The sequence below is a fragment of the Trachemys scripta genome, chromosome 7 (assembly GCF_013100865.1).
Source record: "Trachemys scripta elegans isolate TJP31775 chromosome 7, CAS_Tse_1.0, whole genome shotgun sequence".
Lineage (NCBI taxonomy): Eukaryota > Metazoa > Chordata > Testudines > Emydidae > Trachemys > Trachemys scripta.
The window spans coordinates 104,196,606-104,220,441 of NC_048304.1; the positions used below are offsets into that span (position 1 = coordinate 104,196,606).

At 39.9% G+C, this 23,836-nt stretch overlaps 1 protein-coding gene across 3 annotated transcripts in view; it reads left to right on the forward strand.

The window, feature by feature from the left end:
• Positions 1–23,836, forward strand: part of C7H10orf90 (chromosome 7 C10orf90 homolog) — a 182,281-nt gene that overhangs the window by 109,352 nt on the left and 49,093 nt on the right. For all 3 annotated transcript variants that reach the window (XM_034776242.1, XM_034776241.1, XM_034776240.1), the window contains 2 exons: positions 17,661–17,755; positions 21,836–22,913. In XM_034776242.1, the coding sequence (XP_034632133.1) occupies positions 21,863–22,913 (1,051 nt within the window). In that variant the 5' untranslated portion in view covers positions 17,661–17,755; positions 21,836–21,862. The remainder of the gene's footprint in view (positions 1–17,660; positions 17,756–21,835; positions 22,914–23,836) is intronic.

Genomic DNA, 23,836 nt, shown 5'->3' on the forward strand with positions numbered 1-23,836 from the left:
CCTCCTACTCATACAAAATGATAACATGATATAGTTAGCTACACTCTGTGTCCCCTCTTCAGAGCCCCTTAGAACTTCACACAGTTTTTCCAAATATAAAGCCCTTTGCTGGGTTAATTTATTACAAGAGTGCCATGCATGAAAATCATAACAAAAGTCCAAAAACCATAATCCAGAGTTCCCCAGCACAGTTCAAATATTATACTAGTCATCACACCAAGTACAGTTCTGGGATCTCTCACAAGGCCTTGGCACTCCAGCATGGCTCTGGGGTATCTCACCCCACCCCATCCCATCCCCAGCCCTTGTAGCTGGGGTGCTTCTCTGTCCTGTTTTTCTTAACATGCATGGTTCTAGCTCTTGCTTGGAGACATAAGCAGGCTCACCGTTCCATCATTGCTGAGACTTCAGTCCTCTCTGGACCTCTGGTTTCAGCTCTCCATCTCAGAGAGCCAGCAGGAATCTCCCTCTGCTGCTCTCAGCCTTCAGCTCTCTCCAGCCTTTTCTAGCCATGGTTGTCTGGCTTGGGGAAGTTTGTAGGTGACCACCCCCCCCCCCCAAATGTCTCCCTGCCTTCAGCTTTCAGCAGTCTGATCTGGCTCCACAGCTCACTAGGGAATTCTCACCATTCTCTGAGGAGTGTCCCCTCTATGAAGATCTGACCTCAGCCTCTGCTCTTCTTCTGAAGTCTCTCTACTTCTCTTGGGGCTTTGGGTGCTGAACTCTCTGATCCCTCTGGTGTTTTTTGTTCTGGGTTTTGAACTCTCTTGCTTTTGGGCTGTCTCTCATTTACAACTCCCAGGGGCAGCTCCGACCTTCTTATTACACCAGCCTTGGGTGCACCTGGACTGGAACAGGAGAGCTGGGCCCAATTTCATTTAAGGGAACAGTTACTTCACCCTCTTCCCCTCAGCATTCAGAGCTGGACTGAAAGCAATCCATGGCCCAAGGCCAGTGGTCCCCAAACTGTGGGACATGACCTCCTAGGGAGGCATGGAAGAACTTTAGGGGGGTGCAGCAAGGCCTAGGCCAGCCCCCACAGTGGATAGGCAGATAGCGCCACCAAGCCCTACTCTATCCCTGGCTCCAGCCCCAAGCCGCAGCTGCACCCCAGCTCCTCTCCTGGCCCCCGCTCCTGGCTTTGGCTCAGCCGCCGGCCCCTGCTCCTGGGCCTGCTCCCGGCCCATGGCCCCCAGCTTTCTCGGCCCCTGACCCCCTCTCCCAGACCTGACTCCTGGCCATGGTTTGGCCCCCACTCCTGGCCTCCAGCCACAGTTCTGCTTCCAGCCCCCCACCCTGTCCACAGCTCCCTGGCCTCAGCTCCGGCCCCAGCCGCGACTCCACTCCCAGTCCAGGGGGTGCGGACACGTTCCATTGCTTGTAACGGGGGGGCGGGGGTGTGAGAGAAAACAAGTTTGGGCACAACTGCCCTAGTCACACGGTGACATGCTTAGCTCACAATTGCTGTGCCTCCAGAGTCCCACCCCTGCACTGCGGCCCTGCCTCTGTGCCATTTTCCAGATGGTCCCATCCTCCAGATAGGGTATGTGTACATTGCACATTCCTTACAGCAGTGTAGAGTACATACACTGCATGCCCGTCCCAGCATGGGTACAAACAGCAGTGTAGATAGTGAGGCACTGCTTAGGTGAGTGAAGACGTGCCAGAGCTATTGGGTATGTGCCCTACAAAGCTCTCTATATGCTCAGGCATGATCTACACTGCTATTTTTTATCAGCGCAGTGTCCTGCTGCTTGAATCTTTCCCAGCTGCAGGGAAAGGCTCTGCTGGGGGGAGGCACCAGGGAAAGGCTCCGAACCTTTCCCTACCACATGTAGTAACACCATAGTGTGGCTGCAGCCTGCTTTTCACTGCAGTGTGTAGCTACGTGTAGCCTACTCACAGCTGCCAGTGGTGTGCAGTGGAGACATACCCACAGAGTGGTAATGTTATGGCAAGGGGAGCCTTCTCCCTTCCAAGAGAGATGGGAGCAGAAGCATGGGATCCCTTTCTTTCTCCAAGAGTGGCAGCAGGGGTCCCTTCTCCTCTCCAACCCCCAACAGATGAAGAAAGGTGGGCTCTCAGTATTTATTCCAGTAGCCAAGGTGAAGCTGGGTGGGTGGGCTGGATCCATTGCACTTGTCTTTTCTTGTCACACAAACAGTCCTCAGCTTGGGATGGTATTGGTAAGATCCTCCAGAGAAGTGGGTCTTGGAGTTACCACTCCACTGAGATACCTGGGGCAGTGCAGACATCTAAGGGCTGTTTTTTTTCCAGCTGTCTGTAGGCTCAGGCAGATGATACTGTATCGGTTACACTCAGGTCACATTTTCAAGATCTTCTCCCTAGCCAGAGGGCAGGAACTTACTTTTTCTTTTAAATGAAAGCTTAAATTCTGAAGTAATCATCTGGCTCTAGGAACTTGGGCTGTAAGCATTAGCCTCTAGTGTTTCTACTGAGGCTGTTGATTAATCGCAGTAAACTCATACAATTAATTCAAAAAAATTAATCATGATTAATTGCACTGTTAAATAATAGAATACCAATTGAAATATATTAAATATTTTTGGATGCTTTTCTACATTTTCAAATATATTGATTTCTATTGCAACATAGAATACAAAGTGTACAGTGCTCACTTTATATTATTATTTTTTATTACAAATATTTGCATTGTAAAAATGATAAAAGAAATAATATTTTTCAATTAATCTCATACAAGTACCGTAGTGCAATCTCTTTATCGTGAAAGTGCAATTTACAAATGTAGATTTTTTTTTGTTATATAACTGCACTCAAAAACAAAACAATGTAAAACTTTAGAGCCTACAAGTCCACTCAGTCCTACTTCTTGTTCAGCCAATCACTAAGACAAACAAGTTTGTTTACATCTATGGGAGATAATGCAGCCTGCTTCTTATTTACAGTGTCACCTGAAAGTGAGAACAGGCTTTCGCATGGCACTTTTGTAGCCAGCGCTGCAAGGTATCTACCTGCCAGTTATGCTAAACATGTGTGTGCCCCTTCATGCTTTGGCCACCATTCCAGAGGACATGCTTCCATACTGATGATCTTGTTTAAAAAAATGTGTTAATTAAATTTGTGACTGAACTCCTTGGGGGAGAATTGTATGTCTCCTGTTCTGTTTTACCCAGATTCTGCCATCTATTTCATGTTATAGCAATCTCAGATGATGACCCAGCACATGTTCATATTTTCACAGCAGATTTGAAAAATGCAAAGAAGGTACCAATATGAGATTTATAAAGATTGCTACAGCACTCGACCCAAGGTTTAAGAATCTGAAGTGCCTTCCAAAATCTGAGCAGGATGGGGTTTGGAGCATGCTTTCAAAAGTCTTAAAAGATCAACACTCCAATGCAGAAACTACAGAACCCGAACCACCAAAAAAGAAAATCAACCTTCTGCTGGTGGCATCTGACTCAGATGATGAAAATGAACATGCGTCGGTCTGCTGTACTTTGAATCATTATCAAGCAGAACCCGTCATCAGCATGGATGCATGTCCTCTGGAATGGTGGTGGAAACATGAAGGGGCATACGCATATTTAGCATATCTCTTTAGCATATCTGGCATGTAAATATCTTGCTACGCCGGCTACAACAGTTCCATGCGAACGCCTGTTCTCACTTTCAGGTGACATTGTAAACAAGAAGTGAGCAGCATTATCTCCTGCAAATTGTAACCGAACTAGTTTGTCTGAGCGATTTGCTGAACAAGAAGTAGGACTGAGTGGACTGGTAGGCTCTAAAGTTTTACATTGTTTTATTTTTGAATGCAGGGGGTTTTTTTGTACATAATTCTACATTTGTAAGTTCAACTTTCATGATAAAGAGATTGCACTACAGCACCTGTATTAGGTGAATTGAAAAATACTATTTCTTTTGTTTTTTACAGTGCAAATATTTGCAATAGAAATAAATATAAAGTGAAGACTGTACACTTTGTATTCTGTGTTGTAATTGAAATCAATATATTTGAAAATGTAGAAAATATCCAAAAATATTTAAATAAATGGTATTCTATTATTGTTTAACAGCGCGATTAATCACGATTAATTTTTTTAATCACTTGACAGCCCTAGTTTCTACTTTAATCCAGCCCTGTCAGTATGATACAAGTAATATCCATTAATTTCAAAAGGGCCCCAGAAATATGGTAGAACAATTCAGGAGGAAGAATGGCCTAGTAGGTAGAGCACTGGACTGGCACTCAGGAGACCTGGACTGTATTCCCCACTCTGCCACTGGCCTATTGGGTAACCTCAGATAAGTCACTTCTTCTTTCTGTGTCTCAGTCTCCACATCTGTAAAATAGGGATAATGATGCTGACCTCATTTGTAAAGTACATTCTGCTTTACATCTGAGAAGCGCTCTACGAGAGCTAGTTATTATTTTATGATATTGGGTCTTATCCTCAGCTGCTGAAATCAATGTAGCTCCACTGAAGTTAATACAGCTATACTGATTTACCCTAGCTGAGGATCAGGGCCATTACCTTTAAAAGAAATGGCATAACTAAAGAAGGCAATTCTCTTTGAAATAAACTGAAAATCTCTGTAAAGCTCCTAAACCCACACCCATGTCCACCATGTCTAAAAAGCTTACACGTATTCCCAAGGCACAGACACACCTGGTCCTCAGTCACCTATTTAAAAATTCCATAGGTGCATAGATTGTCCATATACACCAAATGAGGTGGATTAGACTGTATTTAAGTGCTTATTCAGCTTTAAAAATATCTGTCAAGTGTCAGTATCAAACTTACTATGGCAAATGCAGTAATGTGATACTGAATAAATGTGGTAACAAGTTACAGATCTATATTGTTCCTCCAAAGACGCATGTATGCGCTTGGGTATCAAAAAAATTAACCCTTTAAAATCAAAGTGCTTAAGAATGGTTTGACCTTATACGACAGACGTATAATACCCAATTTTAAAATTGTCCAAATACTTATTTACATTAATTTACATTTTTACTTATTTCACAGGTGTTTTAAAAGACTTTTTAAAAAAAATCTGATCCATAAAAACCCTATATTTTTGATCTGTTAAAAGAGGTGGTGACCTCCAGAAACCAAGCAATTCCATTATGGGTAAGATACAGCACTTAATTCACTCAGTTATGTCTACTATTATATTTGGCTTTGAACAGTGTGTGACCTTACATAACATCAGTACGTGTTGTAAAGACTGGGAACAACAGAACGTATAAAGAATTGTGCAAGAGAGTAAGCTCTGAATTTTCTTGCACTTGTGGGTTTCTCAGACCCTTGACATTATTTGAACTTAGTCTTTGTGATTAATTGAAGTTAAAGTAATGGCTGAACCTCAGGTTAATCCATTAAAGATTATTCTAATTAGTAAAATTCTAATTTACAATAAATTCTACCATGGTAAAAATCAGCACTATCTCCTCAGCTCTTCTAGGTTGTGCAACAATTTGTAATGAATCAGTGTCTACATATGTCCTGACACCATCCTCGCCCGCCAAACTGCAGACTTGTGGCATGGAGAAAAGAAAACAAGAAGTTTGAGCTGTAAAAGAAAAAAAACAGGCCTCTACATGTCACTTTGACCATGGTTGGTTGTCACTTGATATATTTTATCTTCTTTATGGGCTGGCCATCAAAGAGTGCTCTGATCCCATCCTTAGAACTGATCGTGTTGTTCTCCATTTTTTTCTGCTGTGTGGAAGGTCTGCCAGATTATCCACAGATAAGCTTTTTGACTGTGTGGAAAACATGTCAGCTATGCAAACTAATGGAAGGAACAACAGATCTTTCCAGGTTTTTGAAATTATGAAAAATAATTGTATTATTGTGCAGCAGCATAGGTTGATACATACATGACACACACAAAATGTAATGAATACATTCTACATGTGTTCTGTTTGTTACAGATTTTCAGTGTTGTGCTCAATGAATACTGTCATTGCAAAATTATTGATGTAGATTTCTTTCAAATATACTTCATTCTCATTAGAAGACTCTCCATTTTAGAACTTTCTCTTCCTCTGATATAATGTTACTGAACTGCAGCAAAGCCCATCAATTATTCAGGCTTTTATAATATCTCAAACAAAATGCTGTTAGCCCAAGGATGGGGTTTAGTTTTCTAAATAACCTGACATGCTGTGTAAAAGCACTTGCAGTTAGTCCCAATTGATCTGAAGCTCTGTGCACCGCCTGAAGGTCTGTGGGGACAAATCCAAGATGTAGTCACTAGAGCTGATCAAAAGACAGAATACTATCCTGTGCGAAATTCTGATATTTTGACATTTATTTTCTTCCTAAATTGGGACAAGAAGTCAAAATATTGAAATTTTTCACAAAACAAAAAGTTCAGAAGAATTTTTATTTGGAAATATTGCAATGCTTTGTATTGACATTTTGGATCAAAACAAAATGTTTCCGCCTTCCCCATTTGAAATGGTTCATTTCAAGTTGACATTCATTTCTGCATCTGCTTGATCTCCCATGGTGTATGTCTCCCATGAGGCAACCTGCAGCTCAGCCACAAGGAGAGAAGGTGATACATCATGGGCGCAGAACGCAGAATGGGGACATCAGGGACCCGGAACTACAGCTCTCATGAGAAGCACAACAGCTCAAGTAGAGGTAGAGATTAATGCCAAGACAAACCAAAGTGTTTCAGTCAGATTTTCCTCACAGAAAATCACACCATAATCAAAATTTAGGTGTTGAAAAGGGACTTAAGTAGGATTCAGTAGTGCATAAACCTTGTTCAGGCTTTCGGAACTTAGGTGAGTTTTTCCCACAGTGCAAAATTCATAGGTCTTGACTTCACACACTTTAATAATTTTTTTGAAAAATGGTAGGCAGAAAGAACCCCTTTTCTCTTTTTTATCTTTAAATACTTCAGAGAGGTTTCATATAAGGGAGCATATCAATCGGCTATCCCTTTGGCTCATATGGGCCTGAAAATCTTCACCTTGTGATGATAGAAACTATTCATGTTCTAAAATTATTCCAGCCTACGGCTCAGCTTAACTGCTGCAGAAGTCACTCCCTCACCAATACCTGAGAGCCTGATTCTCCAGCATCTCTGCTAATGATTACAATCCCATGTAAGCATTATACTCAGCAGTAAGTATTTCCAAGACTGGGTCATCAGCCTACAATACTTGTACTCCAGGTCAATCCTTTAAATAGTGTATATTGGCCTATAAGACTTTCCATGGTTCTTAATCAGTGAGTTTGCCACTAGTTATCATTTCAGAAAACCCCTATAATGACTTAAGAAGTTTCCTAAGCAGAATCAGCAGAGTATACTTGCTTTAACTAGTTGTCATAAAGTTATGTTATGACTTGAGACTCTCAGCTAAATTCTGGTCCCATTGAAGCTAGTGGCAAACTGTCATTGAATTGAATGGAATTTGTGTGGAAGTTGGGATTGACAAAATACAAATTGCTTTTCAATTTGTGATACACTTGGGCTCTGTGAGTGGTTAGTCCTTGATTCTTCATAGAGAGAACAAGTGAAACTTCCAAGCTTTGATTAATACATGTACTTAAAATAGGAGCCAGTGGGCTATCTGTACAATGGCCACCCTTAAAAACTTTCTGGTTTTGCTTTCTTAGACAAATAGATCTGGTTACCTTAGCACTTACAGGCTTAACATTATCTAAACTGTGCATTAGTTACTATAGGAAATACTTAAAATAATGCAACCTGAGGTAAAAAAATTTCGTTCTCCAATGCATTGTAAAGAATAGCTGGCAAGATTTAAGGGTGACCACTATAGTAATCACTTAATAAGCGATTGTACACATGACATGTGTTCAGCATAATTAATCAAAACAAAGGTAAAACAATACTGAGGGCAAACTACTAGAGAGACACTGTTGAGTCAAACTTAAGCACCTAACTCACCTTTGTGCTTTGAAAATCCTCCCTTAAAATTTTACAAGACAAAATTTTACATTTGTAACATCAATACAAATATTTCCATGATTTTTAAAGTCCTAATGGACACAGATATTTAAAAAAGTATGCATTGCAGTGTTTTCAGCCTATGCATTATAATATTATTACATGAGAACATAAAGGGCAAAGAATAAGCTGACAAGAAAAAATGTGCCCAAGCAGAAAGAAATGCAAAAAGCCAACAGAGAAAGCATAGTGTAAATGGTAAATTAGATTTGTAAAATTCTTTGTTTGAATAGTGCATCAGTAATAAGGGAAAAAATCATCTTTTTTTAAATACACAGTGACAAATTCTCTGCTAGCATAACTCTACTGGTTTCAGTGCACTTATGCCAGCAGAGAATGTGGCCTGTGATGTTTAACCCAACAGTCACTCTTTAAAAGTCCAGTCATGAAAATACTTATGCATGGCAATAACTTTGGGCCTACTGTTGTGAGTAAAGTTACTTGCATATGTAAATGTTTGCAGTATTGGCCTTAAATCCATTTAATGCTCGTGCGTAGTTGTCACATTGCAGAATAGGGAAAGTCGTTTAGGAGATAAAAAATATAATCTCTTTTTTTTTTGCTGCTTTTTTTTGCTGTTGAATGTGGCAATTTGGGGTCTGAGGTTTTAGGTTTGAATGAAATTTTGGTTTGTTGCTAAGCAACTAGCTTCTTGAAAATGCTAGAGTCATTGCCTAGTATGAACTATCCTGCTTAGATGGAGGTAACAGATAGAACGGCTAACAATTGAGAACTTTTAATTCTGGTAACAGCTCCAAAATCAAATATAATTCGGTGGCAACTCAATGTCATTCTTTGTGATTTTCTCTGCTACTTGTGATTTTTTTTAAATTAAATTCTACAGGGGTTATTTAACTACTAGTATTTTCTAAAAGAATAGAAAGTTAAAGAATTGGGGCCTTAACATTTAAGCCATAATATCCAGCTTTTCTACACTCTCTACCACTTTTAAATTTAAAGCTTCAGTGATTAAAAAAAAACACAATTACGAGCTATCTCTTGTTGAAACTAGAGATAAGCACAAAATCCGCTTACATTCTGTTTTATTTTTATATGATTACATTTTGTTTTAATCTTGGAAATCATCTGTGTTTCCTAACCTGGTTGCAGTGGGGTTGGAAAAATAGATTCCCAAGACCAGACGCATCAGTTGCATGTTACATAGGTCTGTGAGTTACTGAGTGGGAGAAGCATAGTGGCTTTAAGCCCCTTGGCTCAGAAGAGAGTGTGGTGGGTAGGATGTTTCATTCAGAAGGGTGGAGGTTAGCATGCGCCATTCTTCTAGTTCCCCACACTGTTGCTGTAGGCTGGGTACAGCTCAACGATGGAAGGAAGAGGGTATATGGATGATAATGGGGGAACTGGAACTGAAGAAAAAAGTAAGAGTGTAGTTTTCGAGCGCTCCCACTTTATCTCAGCTCTCTGACAGCCACAGTCAGAAATGGATGTGTGTGACATAATCACCTTTTATCCCAACCCTACAATTCAAGCACTGAGGAAAAATAACAATGCCGACTGAACTGACTATATAACACCATCCAGACTGAACCTCCCACCTCTGCACATCTCTCAGGTATTTTACCTTTTTGACCTAAGCAAGCCTCTGCCGCATGCCTATCTAGCTTTCATGATTGTAAATGAAGCATGTCAGAAAAGCTGCCTGAGGAAGCTGTGATGGACAATGTTATTTGAGCTAAAGACATCTTTTCCATACCATTGAAAACCTTGCCGTAATATCTTCTTTTCATCCCTCCATTGGAATCATTGTCCTGCATTATACTCAGAGAGTAGATGGGCCTCAGCAGATGAGGAGAGTTCGTCACTACAGGGAGCTGAGAAGGTCTGTTAGCATAACCCAGTACTGCAAAGGGTACCACATGCTTGGGTTCCTCCCTACACAAATAGAAATTTTTAAAAAAGGGACTACCTTGTTAAAATAATTCTGGATGGCTGATAAGCTGCGGGTAATTCCATAAAGAAGGCACTTTATTTTGTTAAGTAGGGATACAAAATAATAGCAATGTAGAATGAAAGCAGACTTCAAGATATAGGTCCTATGCCAATGGCATCTTGCTAGCCCCCTGATGAGAGCCTTGCTTCTAATGGCACATATAATGAGAGATTTACGACTTTTGGCTTTCTGATAGCAGACCAGAACTCATTCGTCCGTTTCATGGCAGATCCTGTAATCATCTCTGCAGGCAGTCAGCTACTGCTTCAAGATGTGCAAGCAGTGAAAGATAATTCAGTTAACAAATCTCACGATGCTCCTTGTAATAAAAGTAAATTTATCCTGACATCTTAAGAAAATAATTTTCTACTTTGCTTACACAATGAATCCTCTTGCAGAGAGGACTGACTTCAAGTTGTTTTGTTTACTCTGTTTTGAAAAACTTCCCCAATGAAGCTGCATTAAAATATTGATATACCTCTACCCCGATATAATGCGACCCGATATAACATGAATTTGAATATAACGCAGTAAAGCAGTGCTCTGGGGGAGGAGGGAAGGGGAGGCAGGGCTGCGCACTCCGGCAGATTAAAGCAAGTTCGATATAACGCGGTTTCCCCTATAACGCGGTAAGATTTTTGGGCTCCCGAGGACAGTGTTATATCAGGGTAGAGGTGTACTTCTTTAGCACAGACTTGAAGCACTTCATTTTGGGGTGGTTGGGTTTTGGTTTTAATTTTTAATTTCTTTTCTCTGCACAGAGTGAATCAGTTTGCAAAAAGGAATCAAAAGAAGGAGACGGCTGCAATTATATTCCTCAATTAAACCACATACTTCACTCTGATTCACATTATAAACTTCTGTCTGTTGCTCTGTGTAGAGATGCTGAAAGAGATACAATAGCGGTGCTGATGCCTTCTCTCTCTCTGGGCCTATTAACTCAATTGAAAAACCCTCTTAATGCTCATTAAGGCTATGACTGCAAAAAATAGGTGTGTTTTTTTTGTCTTGTGGACATACAGCACAGGTAGTTTTCACCTCAGTGTAGCTGCTTGGGGCAAACCCCAGATGGGGAATATAGGGTTTATATATGCAGGATTGCATTTTCAAAAATATTCAGCATTTGCCTACCTCTATTCCCATTTTAAATGTTGACCTCAGTTTGGTTGTACGTTTTTGTTTTAATAAAGATGGCCTGCAATTAAAGAAAAATGCAATTTTATTTGCTTCTTGATGAAATATAAGGAAACCTGAAAAGTGTTAAGTAAATTTGTCTTTGTCATTTATTCTCGTTTGGCTTTTACCTTAGGCCTTTTTCTACATTAGAAAGGATTTCCTGAGCTAGCTATACCAGCAAACTCCCACTAGTGGAGAGATATAGCTTATATTGTTTATGAGTCTACACCAGCAAAAGAACTTTGAGTCACAGAGTTTAAGGCCACAAAGGACCACCAAAATATCTAGTTTGCCCTCCTATATATCTACCAACACCACCCAGCAACTGCACATTAACCCAACAGCTGAAATTAGACCAAAGTATTACAGCCCACAGGAGACTAGACTACTGTGTGCCACAGGAAAAGAATAGGAGGGATTGAGATGCACCAATGTCCAAGTCAACCATACCCACATGCTGCAAAAGAAGTCGAAACCCCCCAAGGTCACTGCCAATCTGACCTGAGGGAAAATTTCTTCCTGACCTCACATAAGGTGATTAGTTAGACTGTGAGCGTGTGAACAAGAACCAGTCAGCCAAACATCTGAGGGAGAAAGAATGCTCAGTGCCACCTCAGAGCCTTGGGCCACCCCATCCAATGTCCCTCCTCCAGCTCTGGCCATCCTTGAAGCTTCAGAGGAAGGAGGTTAAAAAACAAAAACAAACAAAAACTGAATACATTGGCGGGGGGGAAGGAGGAGGAAGGGAATCCCTTCTTGACCCCTGCAGGTGGTGGCTGGTATAGCTTATACCAGTTCAACAAATAAAATAAGCTGTACTCGCTAAAGAACTTTTTGCGAGTATAGCAGCCTTTACGCTAAGGCTTTTGCTGGCACAGCAATGTTGGTTAGTTGCTGACTTGTTTCACACTCCTAACTGACATAGCTATGCTGGCAGAACTTTTAAGCGTAGATCAGGGCTTAGAAATATCAGGAATGTCAAATCGGGTGTTCACTGGTCTTCCCTGGTTTTGCTGGATGACTCACTGCAGATCTGAGATGTGCACTGGGAGCTTTCTTAGCCTTAGCCATTGTGGAGGCTGGGGTACTGGACCTGTGATGATTACATCTTTTCCCCAAGTGTTTTTCAGGTTTTTGAGTTAAATAAGTATTAAGAAAAAAAAAAACCCAAACTGTTTTAAACAGTTTAAATAAAACTCCTTACATGTCTTTGAATGATCCTATATATAAATATATGCATATAGCTTGGGGCGGGAGAGTTGTATGGCTGTCTTATCTATAGATAAAATGCTTTAAACAAAAGTTTTAAATTATACCTGAGATAATTTTGGTTTTTAATGTATAAGTTACAAGCATCTTCAAACATCAATGTCAAACCAAAACAACTGCTGTTAATTACCATGAAAGTTTTGAAGATGGAATCCTAATATAACTGTCCTAGTAACAAACAGTGTAAACATTCCAGTGAGTTAGGTGCAATTTAGAACTTTGTGACACTCTTTAGCCACAGAAGTGGAAGGCTAGGAGGCTGACTTCCCTCTGAGATATTTTTGGATCTTAAACTGTCGGTTTTGTGCCACTTGTACATAACATTTATCAGCTGATAAAAGACCTTGTATGGTTTCTAAATCTTTAGTTAAATATGATCAGTGAAATCAATGAAGGTGAATTTTCTCTTTCTAATGTTATTTATAAGTGCTAGAAATTATTTATATAGTGCTAAGTGTTTTACAGACAGCCAAAAAAAGTCCATGTCCTTGAATACTTACTATTTAAACAGACAATTTGGAGATATAGGATAAGGATTGAGGATCAACAAAAAGCAGATGATTGAGTGGAGATGTTTAACAGCTTTCTTGTTAGTTTCAATGTGTGTGCGTTCCCACATTTCTCTACTAAACCCTTATTTAAGAGAGAACTACAGTTGAAGGATTCTGAGAAGTTTATTCTGAGGAGAGACTTAAAGAAAGGTAAGATGAGGGCAACACAGGCCAAGTCAAGGCATAAAGTATATGAGATGGGCTGAACGCACAAGAAAGGGCTAAAGGTCCAGTTAGTCAAATTCACTTCACCATGGTGGTAATTAGGTAGTTACTTGTCAGCCAGACAGGGTGGGACGAAAAGCATCAGGTGAAAACTCAGCAGACTCCTGGGACGTATAAATAGGCTGAGAACTCAGTAAAGAGGGAAGGAGCCACAGGGAGCAAGCAGGGTTGCTTGCTTGCTCACGCATTGGTTCACTTGCTCACTCTATGAAGAGCTGAAATGCCAAAGACTGTGGGAGGCTAGAGGCCTCAGGAATACTTTGACTGGACAGGACAGTGCTCAGTAACAGAGGCAGGGAAATACAGTGGATTAATTCCAGGAGGCGATTAAGCTCAGAAGATAGGTTGATTCTCTGGGACTTCGGACTACATTGAACATTTTGTTAACGAACCGCTTCTCAGCTGGAGGGCTGAATGGCACATAAAGGCAAACTACCTACAGTGGGGAGCTAGAAGGAAGAACCCACGCTTCACGGCCTCGTGACACAAAGAGGTGCCGATAGCATGGATAGGAGTTTACATAGAGAAGAAGAGATCAGAGGGTAGTGGGGAAGTATATTTGAAAGTTGTCAGCAGAGATGGCAACTGAATGAAAATGTGCAACTTGCACTACTAAAAATTGGGGTGCTAACTGCCTTTTGGTGCCCCCCCACACAGTTTCTTCCAGTGACAGGCATTCGCCCCATTGTTTTGACCGCACTTGCTCTGAGCAAGGTATACCATGTCATTCTGCAGCATGCCCATTTACACAAGTGTAGTGCCAGTCAAGAACAGAAGTTCTGGTGTAATAGTCCCAAAGGTGGCCTGTCTGGTTGAGTTTCTATCAAGCTTTCTACAGAGTCCTGGTGTGTAAAAATTGTGCTGTGTACTCCTTAGGTTCATAACATAACTGTTTCTCACCAGCATACCTATCTTTGCAATCACTGTGTTTTAACAGGCCGATTTCAGACATCACCTGAGTGTGCTACCAGTTGGTCCAAGGTAGACATCCAGGCATTTGTGAGTTAGAGATTCAGTTCCAGCTCCACTCTGTAATTACGAACACCACAGGCTGTGCCCTAGTGTCCAGATGCCAGGGAGTGTATCATTTCGTCCAGCAAACAGTGCTGTGAGAAAATAAAAGGGTTAAAGGTGCAATATAGATCGCAAGGGTCAGGATGCCAACAGCTGCCTCCCCCTTTTTCACGAACTGGACTGTACATTCAGCATGCATCCATCTATGAGCCTGAGGATACTGTTGGACAGTACTGAGGGACTAGGAAAGTCTTTCTCAGCCTTAAAGACGGGGTTTGTGAAAATAGGTTACAGTGGAACGGGATAAAACAGAAATCCTCAGGACTTCATATCAGGCAGGAACAAGCTTTCTTTTCTCCCCACACTGATAGGAAATACTTGAAATGCCATGACTTCCATAGCTGTGTGTCAGGGAAATATTGAACTTTATATTTTGTTGAATGATAATTGTTATAGTACAAAGCACTTTGTCAGCAACAAGAACCTGTATGGGGGCTCTGTGCCTGACATTTACTTCTAATCTAAGCTGCTGTTATTTCATGCAGTGTCCTCATTTTAAATGAGGAGCTTCAAGCTCTTTTCATAAGGTCAGTATTGGTGTTTTTACTGTTCACATGAATTAACAAATGTGAGGCTTCCAAGAATATATATTTGAATAATAGCAGGGAAGTTGGTGGAGGTTTATTCACTACTTTTATTAATCCATTACAGCAATTGTTAAATTGTTTGCCAAAAGTCTGAGTATCTGCCATCACTGGGATTCCCATGGTAGCATACGGGTGTCATTACCCAGGACACGATGCAAAAAAAACCCAAACTGAATGATTTAGCAGACAGGAGAAACATTCACTTCCCCCTTCTCTTCTAACTTTCTCCGACCACAAAATGGCTGAACAAACCTACACCAAGAAGATCTGTGGGGAGGTTGCATCTGTGGACAGTAGCCATAACTGTCTATGGATATGTTTTCACTGTGGGGAAAAAAAAGATGTATTTAATTCGGGTTAGCTGATTCAAGTTAAAATATCAGCGAAGACATGGCAACTTGGGTTAGCAGCTCAAGTTAAAGCCTGCAGGTGAGCCTAGGGTTGAACTTGAGTTTGCTAAGTTAAGTTGAGTACACATGATTTTTTGCAGTGAAAACATATGCTAGAAGAGGTTACCTTGAAAGCCATAATTTACATCTTATATATTTCTCTGTGGACGTTGACATCTTATCCTTGTTTGACCTTGTAGTGTTTCTTCTTTCTCTTGGACTTTGAATACAAGTCATCTGAGAGAAATACAGGGGAAAAAACCATCTGGTACAGCATGCCTGCTCAGTTTTGGTTTATCTTTATCCAGCCTTCCAGCTTTCCTTATACACTGTGATTAGCATTAAAAAGTCAGTATTTACCCACAGTTGCCTCACAGAGATATCTGAGAGAACTGCAGTTTTCCCACTTTACTTACAATAGGAAACAATTGAAAACTGTAGGTTAATGATGACTTTTCAATTACTACCATTGCATTTGGCAAACCTCTGATTTTTCTCCTGAACTAATTCTTACATTTTGCTTTCATGACCTACCTTGGCCATTTATCCCACATTTATTTATTAAAATTCATATTTTTAAAAAGCACAGAGGAGAGGCACCTTTGACAAATATTAAATGACATGCAACACTCTCTCTTCATCCAAATATCCACATTTAATGTATCACTGCAAGTACCCCATTCTCCCTACAAACACCAACCCACATTGTACTCCCCTTCCCATACAATTGTGGACATCTGTAGGTTTTGCAGCTTCCTCTACTGGTCAGCAGATTTGTTCGGCCTCTTTCAGACAAAGGGGAGGAGTGAGTTTCAAAGCTGAGAACCCCTTGTAGTCACTTCTGTGCCAGCAGCTCCAGGTGTTTTAAACCAAGGAAGCGGCAGCTCCAGAGAATTCATTAGTGGTGGAATGAAGCAGTTATTACTATTTATGTGGCACCTGAGAAGGGTTAATTTGTCACCAAGAGTTCTGTGTTGCTAAGTAATTCTGAAAGAATCTTATTCCAAACATCATAACCATTCCTGATTTCTCTACCTATTTATACCCTATTTCTTGGAGCTTTTATTGGTGTAAAACATGACACCGTGAGCTTTGTCTTTCATCTTTGCAAGAACTTCTGTTGGCTCCCCTCAAATCCACTCCTTCCTGACTCCTTTCACCCTCCTCCTCATTGCTGGATTCTTCAGCCTTGGTATCTTTGTTGCTCCATGTCTGTGCACTTTCTATGGCAACAACAGCCTTCTTTTGATATGGTGACTAGTACTGTACACAGCAGATCCACCACAGAGTGATGTCAGCAGAGCCCCAGTGGTGGAAACTGTGCCCATAAGAAGCAGTGTGAAGAAATCTGCAGCCAGTCAGCACTGCCTTCAAAGTGGACTATGAGCACTCCAAGAGATAGTCTGTATCATTGAATCCTTCTGGGCAGCCTCTGCTAGCAGGCCTCCTAGGGAGCCCCAGCTGCAACTTGCAGCTGCCTTCCCACAATGGAACTCTCAGAAGAGCAGTTCTCACTGAAGCAGATGGAGTCACACAGTACACCCCCTTCTCCCTCCCCTGATCCCTGCACCAGTGGGAAGGACTCAGACCTGCTATTGCAGATGAGGTTTAATAAGCAGTTTCTACAGTAAGAGGATCTGACTTCTATTCCTCTGCTAATAGAACAATGTATGTAAAATGAAATTAAATTTAGTAAAAACTGCAGCCTTGTGCAGTGTGTTGGGAAAACTAAAGCCTATGTTCCCATGAATTTTTACTGCAGAGTTGGTTGGGCAGAAGAGTGAGGGAATTTTATGCCATTTAAATACTTATTTTATTACTTTGCATTTTCAAATAAGCACCGAGAAGCAAAGAAACGTTGTTTATGTAAAATGACTCACAATGTGTGGTGTTAAAGAATGCCCAGTTACAGCAATCCCAGGCACCATGCGGCCCAGAAAACTAAAAAAACCCCTCAAACCAACAGCCAAACAAAAGTTAGACCAGATAAATATACTGACATTTACTAATGCGATTTATGACGACTTTTAAGGCTCCTTTGCACTGCCAGGGTAGTGTATAATGTCCTTAGTTCAAATAAAAACAAGGTCCATAATGTCTTGTATCAGACACTAGTCTCAGACTCTGCAAAAGACAGCCAATTTGTGAAGGCCCATACTCCAAAACCCACTGGGCGACAATGGGAGACCTTCCATTGACTTCAAGGGGCTTTTGATCAGGCCTCAGTACAGCGTGAGACTGTCCTGGAACCTATCCTGGGAGCAGCCTCACAGTGTGGTTTAAAGTGCAACCACTGGAAACAAGGAGATGCGGTCTCTCAGATAAGTGGATCCTAGACCATTCAGAATCAGTTAGTAATACCCTTTTGCCTTCTGTTTCTACTCGGTTTTATATCTCATTTTAGCTACACCATCATGTAGTTGACAGTAACATGTCTTCCTTTTTACCCCCCTCCTAGGAATCAGAGAAAAACAGTGTGGTGCTAACGATCCAAAAGAACTCAAAAGCCATCAGCACGATAATGCTGCAGAGAGAGCATCAGACTCCACTAAGGTAAAAACAAAAAACCCCACAGTTGAGCTTTCATAGTAGTCAGCAGAATTCATTCAGGTTTAAAAAATGATCACCCTGTCTCCATATAGTGTGTTTACAGTTGTTTTTGGTTAGTCACACTCAACTTAGGCAGCAGAAAAGCCAAATAAAACGATGGCTAAGTGGTCATGATTCTGTTTGCAGTAGATTTAATTCATCTTATTATCTATATTCTTGTTGAAGAAAAATAAAATGCATATTTTGGAGAAAAGTAAGTTTTTGAGAAATATACCAGGCAGACTCAACCAATGATACCAGTGATCTAAGCAATGTGTGGGATACTCCCATCCTCTGATCCCCTGAAAATAAAGTCATGGATTTGCAGTTCGCCAGAATACTCTTTCTTTTTGCACTAAGACTATGAAGCTTGCAAACTCCCAAAAGAATGTAGGGCCAGCTCAGAGAGACTCATTACCTTCTCAAAACATTGGGAGGAGACATTATTTGCTATTTATTTTTATAATTTACTCATTCAAAATACTGCTACATGAGCTGAAACTAATCAGAAGCGTTTCTGACTTGCATTTGGACCATTACATGGGATTTCCATCTGTTTTGTACTTAACAAAAGAAATTAAGTAATTTTCATGTTAATTGCTGGAGCACATGAGAGACATACAAAATAATGCATTTCAACGACCATTTATATTCATAGATCTGTAAAAATCGAAGGGAGATTGAGAAGATTGAAAGCCATGCAAAGGTCTTAAAAATGCAGGTTGAGGTAAATATAGTACAATACAATAGGAAGAAAATATTATTCAAGCCATGGAAAAAAAATTAGGGAAGGGAAAAAATACATTTCCTGGGGCTGGGAGGATATTGGATTGTCAGAGCCACAAACAGTTAGTTTAGAAGATAGGAAACATTTCCCTGGATTTGGTCTGCTGTTTAGGTCCCAAAAATTTACCTTCCTCAAACCTTAATCTGAGGATTATTTAAAAGACAGTATTCTGTGCTATTTTCCTGTTATGGCAATACCACAGCAAACAGGGTAATAGTTTGCACAGAGTGTGATGGTCTTCAGCATGGATTCCTCCACAGGAGAGACACTATGGACCTCAGACTTATCACTCTGAGCCTCCCATCTCAGCACACTAACAGCAGGAGGTCCTGTGATCACCTGAGATTTCAATGGTCTGGTTTGAGGCTCTGGAGCTGGTGCTACTGCAGAAGAAATAAATAATAATGTCAAGAGAAGGGGTTGAAAAGGGTCTGAGAAGGCACAGGAAAAATTTCAACAGAGATAGTAAAGCAAATACAACATGGCTCCAGGGCCAGAAACAATAGAAATAAACACATTTCTGAAGTGAACATAGTTCCTTGGATGGAATAGATTGCTGTCAGCCTTCAGGCAAAATATTAAACCTCAGGAGAATATTTTCTCCCTCTCAGGCTATATTTTACAGCTGTTGCTGTCCAAATTAGTCAATATATGTATAATATGATTGTTTTATTATTGAAGTCTTGGGTGCTCAAATACCATTGTGACAGGTGTGGTATAAGAATAGAGTACTGAATACCACCTAAACTCTTGCAAAGCACACAGCCCTTCTAAAAAAATAAAACATTCTTCCATCTTTCAGCATCCCCTTTATATTCATATTCTCCTCATCTACCTAACAAATTCCAAAGCTTTGCATAATTAACTGGATACCAAAGCTTACTACGCTTGTTGTTACTTGCAGCTTGGCAATGGTGGGGGGATGGGGGCAGATTATCTTTATAAGCAGGTGAGTAAGCCACCCTTCCCCTTTCTTGTTATGACCAATCTGATGAGGGCAAGTAGCCTCAGCAAAGACTTTAAGAAGGCCATAAAATTCTGCCATAGCCCTGTCCTTACTTACGATTTACCAGAACCTTGTGACCTTGTGTGTATAATGTGTCATCTAATGCCTGGGACAATTACAGATACACAGGGATGGTTCTCGTAAGTTGAGGGACATTAGAGTAGCATTTTGTGGCTATGAAGTCAAACAATATGTGTGTTTTATTTTTGTAATATAAACAAAATGCGTATTAAATGACTGTACATTCTAATATATGAAGATGTCCTGTACTTTACTCCAGATATTCATAACTGTGGTTATCTAAATTGAACATTTTGGCATGTATATCTGAATATATATTTATGTAACTATGTGAACATGTACATCCTGAATACTCTCATGTTCAATTCAAATAATAGCAGTGTATCTCTGAATATACAACTACAGTAGAGCTTCAGAGTTATGAACACCTCAGGAATGGAGGTTGTTCATAACTCTGAAATGTTCATAACTCTGAACAAAACGTTATGGTTGTTCTTTCAAAAGTTTACAACCGAACATTGGCATAATAAAGCTTTGAAACTTTACTATGCAGAAGAAAAATGCTGCTTTTAACCCTCTTAATTTAAATGAAACAAGCACAGAAATAGTTTTCTGTCAAAACTTGTCAAATATTTTTTTCTTAAAATTGCCCTTCATTTTTTTTTAGTAGGTTAACTTTAACACAGTACTGTACTGTATTTGCCTTTTTTTTTTTTTTTTTTTGGTCTCTGCTGTTGCCTGATTGGATACTTCTGGTTCCAAATGAGGTGTGTGGTTGACCGGTCAGTTCGTAAAACTCTGGTGTTTGTAACTCTGAGGTGATGGCTGGCTGAGGGAATTGGGTAATGGGCATTGGAGCCTTTGACTTAATGATCACAGGATTGCCTTTAGCCATACTGGTAAGGATCAATGTTTTTGACCAGTTTTTTGGTGCCATAGATGACATGAATTTATTTCTCAGTGTAGTTCCTGGTAGACATGTGTTTACATCACACAGCCCATCACCTCATTGGCTGCCTGGATGGCACATACTGCAGAAAAATTAAGGACAGAAGGGATATAAAGAAATCCTACTTGCCCCAAAAGATTGTCCCTCAAGAACAAGGTTGAGGTATACTGGTGAAACTGTTGTAGAGAAGTTTGGATGCTGGCTGACTGCAGTATCACCTTCAGTTGAGTTTCCAGGGCTATCAATCTGGCTAACTTCATGAGCAATAAAATAGGTCCCATAAACCACTTAAATAAAAAAAAAAAGAGTCATTCAGATGACAATTCACCATGGTTCCAATCGTGTAGAATTTACTTTGTGACTCAGTGCGAACTTTGACTAAGTGAGGACTGAGGATGCTCCGATCATAGGGCCAAATTCCCTGCTGGTGTAAATTGATGCAGCTAACATTGACCTCAGTGGAGATGTAACAATTTACAGCAGCAGAGAATTTGAGCCATATACTCTGCATGAAATAAACATTATGTAACCAGTCATCTAGATAATAATTGTAGGTAGAGTTAAACTTCATGCTTACACTTCTCTAAGGACATCAGGTACATTATGTTAAGATAGATGGCGGTTGTTGTGGTTAGAAAAATGAGTCTGGACTGCTGTCAATCAATCTTGGGCATATGCCTCCTTATACTGTTATTTTGTGCACCCAGCAAATATTAAGCTAGTGAATTAAATGGTATCCAAAGCACTTACAGGAATTTGTGCATATCTTTTATTGGAGAGAACATGGAGGAGTTTTCCCCACGGTGATGCTTTTGTGTAGCAGCACTGACCCAACTCCCACATAAACACTCCACAGAAAATCACAGTACACCTACGTTGTTCATTTTGTACAGGCAGTAAGTGCTTAAAGCACTTTTAATATTTCAGTAGATCAGCATGAAAGAGCAGGTTATAATTTGAAATTGACAATCACCATTGACACATATATTGTTAGACAAACATAGGACCAGATACGCCAACTGAGAGAATCAGTTAATCATTCAAACTAATGGTTTTAGAATGTTTAATTTTTGCATAAAATTGATCCGATTTTTGCTGAACTCTTCTAGACAATTCTGAATTGATTTTAGGAACATGTCTTCAAAATGACAGAAAGCAAACTGGTACAAAAAGAAATTTAACAAGAAACCTTGAACAAACCCTATTATAGACTCTGAAGGAGAAATAGTTATATGTTTGACAATAGAATATTTTAATAATTTGGATCTTTTTCATTTGCAGGAGTCTCTGGCATCACAAAACACAAAAATGATTTCATCCATAGTCATTTCACAGTTGATTGATGAGACTAAATCAAAAGAAAATGGGTCTGCTTTGCCGATGCAGTCTGTGATCACTCAGCCTAATGCTTATCATACGAAGCAATCTCTGGCTAATGATAGTTCAGTCAACATTAATAGAGCATTCTTGTTACTTCCCAGCAGATTAGGAATTCAGGCATCTTTCGATGACAACATATCTAGAACAGACTCTCATAAAAAAGGATTTGCATCCATAACAGTTACTGCTAGACGGGTTGTTCCACCTTTTAACAACCCAGTGCAGGTAGCTGTTACTGATTCTCTGTGTTTGAAATGCTGGGGAGGTGATGTTCTAATGAACACTACTGCTACTTCAAACAATGCAGGACGAGCTCAGCACTGCAAACCTTTGCATAATCAAGAATCTTATATAAACCGATATGCCACCAGATTAAAGGTTTCTGAATCTTATTCACAAGTATGTGAAGGGCATGGAGACTGGATTTTTAACATTGACAACAAAGAAAACAGAATGTTTCCTCCAGGCAGCAATCACAGGAAAAAAGCACCAGTTTCATTCACTTCATCTGTTCATTTCAAAATTTCCCAGCACTGTCCAAATACAATCTATTACTTTGACAAGTCACTTTCTGTATGTATTGACCGACTTCAAATTAAAAGCCAAAAAATTCATAGATCAATATTGTCCTTCAATATAAATTGCAGTTCACCCAGATTAACACCAGATGGAGCAGATGGCATAGCTAATGAAGAGTCAATAGCAGAGATACTTAAAACAAAGCTCCCAGAAGAAAACAAGACTCCACTCAGAACAAATTCAAATGCAAATTTAAAAGAAAATAATGTAGATACAAAACAGACAGCAGAAAAGGAATATTTGGGTACTGCATGCCCTTGGAAAGGTACATCTCCTTCTGACTGTCCAGCATTTGTGGATGCACCCAAAGGAACTAATAAAGAAGATAATTCTGATAAACAGTGTACTGGCAATGACATCAAATTGTCCATTCAAATTCCTAAGTGGAGTTATGAGGCAGGTGAGTAATTTGCATAAACCTGAGTCTGTTTCAGAGATTCAGACTGGAATAGACCCATCATAGCATTATTATGCAAGCAGGTAATAAAAATCTTTGCTTCTGCAAGAATAAATCCATAATGAGTCTGAGTGCAAACTAGACATTTTAAATTCTAGGACTGCTGTGGATATAATGTTTACCATACCAGTGATGGATGCCACCTGCCACAATATAGGATAAAGCGGTACCTATGTTTTCAGCATAAAGCTCTTGTAAGCATCTGTAACTTTGATATAAATATTTGTTCCAAACACTTATAAGCTTTTAGCCCAAAAGAGAATTTCAAGAAAATCTTTGTTCTGAAGGATTCACTTTTAAAATAGAGATTGTGGAAAATAAGAAATCAATGGATTCAGACTGGTTTGTGCTCCTTACGATTAAAAAAAATTGTTTCTAGATTTAATTTGGAAAGCCATAATAAAATAATAATAAGACCAGTCTTCTGGCAACTAAAATAGATGGCAATTTTCCACGTGTAAAGGCTGCAGCTTCATTCCCAGCAATGTTTTGCAAGGCTTTAAAATATTTCTTCCAAATATCTCAAAGCATTTGACAAATATAAAATTAATCCTCACAACATCTCTGTGAGTTAGGTGAGAAATAGATGCTGTAGGGATTGCTTCAGTCACTGCTGAAGCGTAACCTCCACTGGAGTGGAACGCAGCAGCTGTTTTAGAGTGTACAAGCAATAACTACGGATCAGTTTAGGGCAAGAAAAATATTGACCATGCAGGGAGAGAATGCAGATAGGCAAATGTATTCAGATGAGTTGGAATTTGGCAAAGACACCAAAGCTAGCACACTTTCTCTTGTGAAAAATACCATGGGATGTAGTAGTAATTGTAGGTGGGCAGAACCTTGATTACATCCCATCTGAAATACTT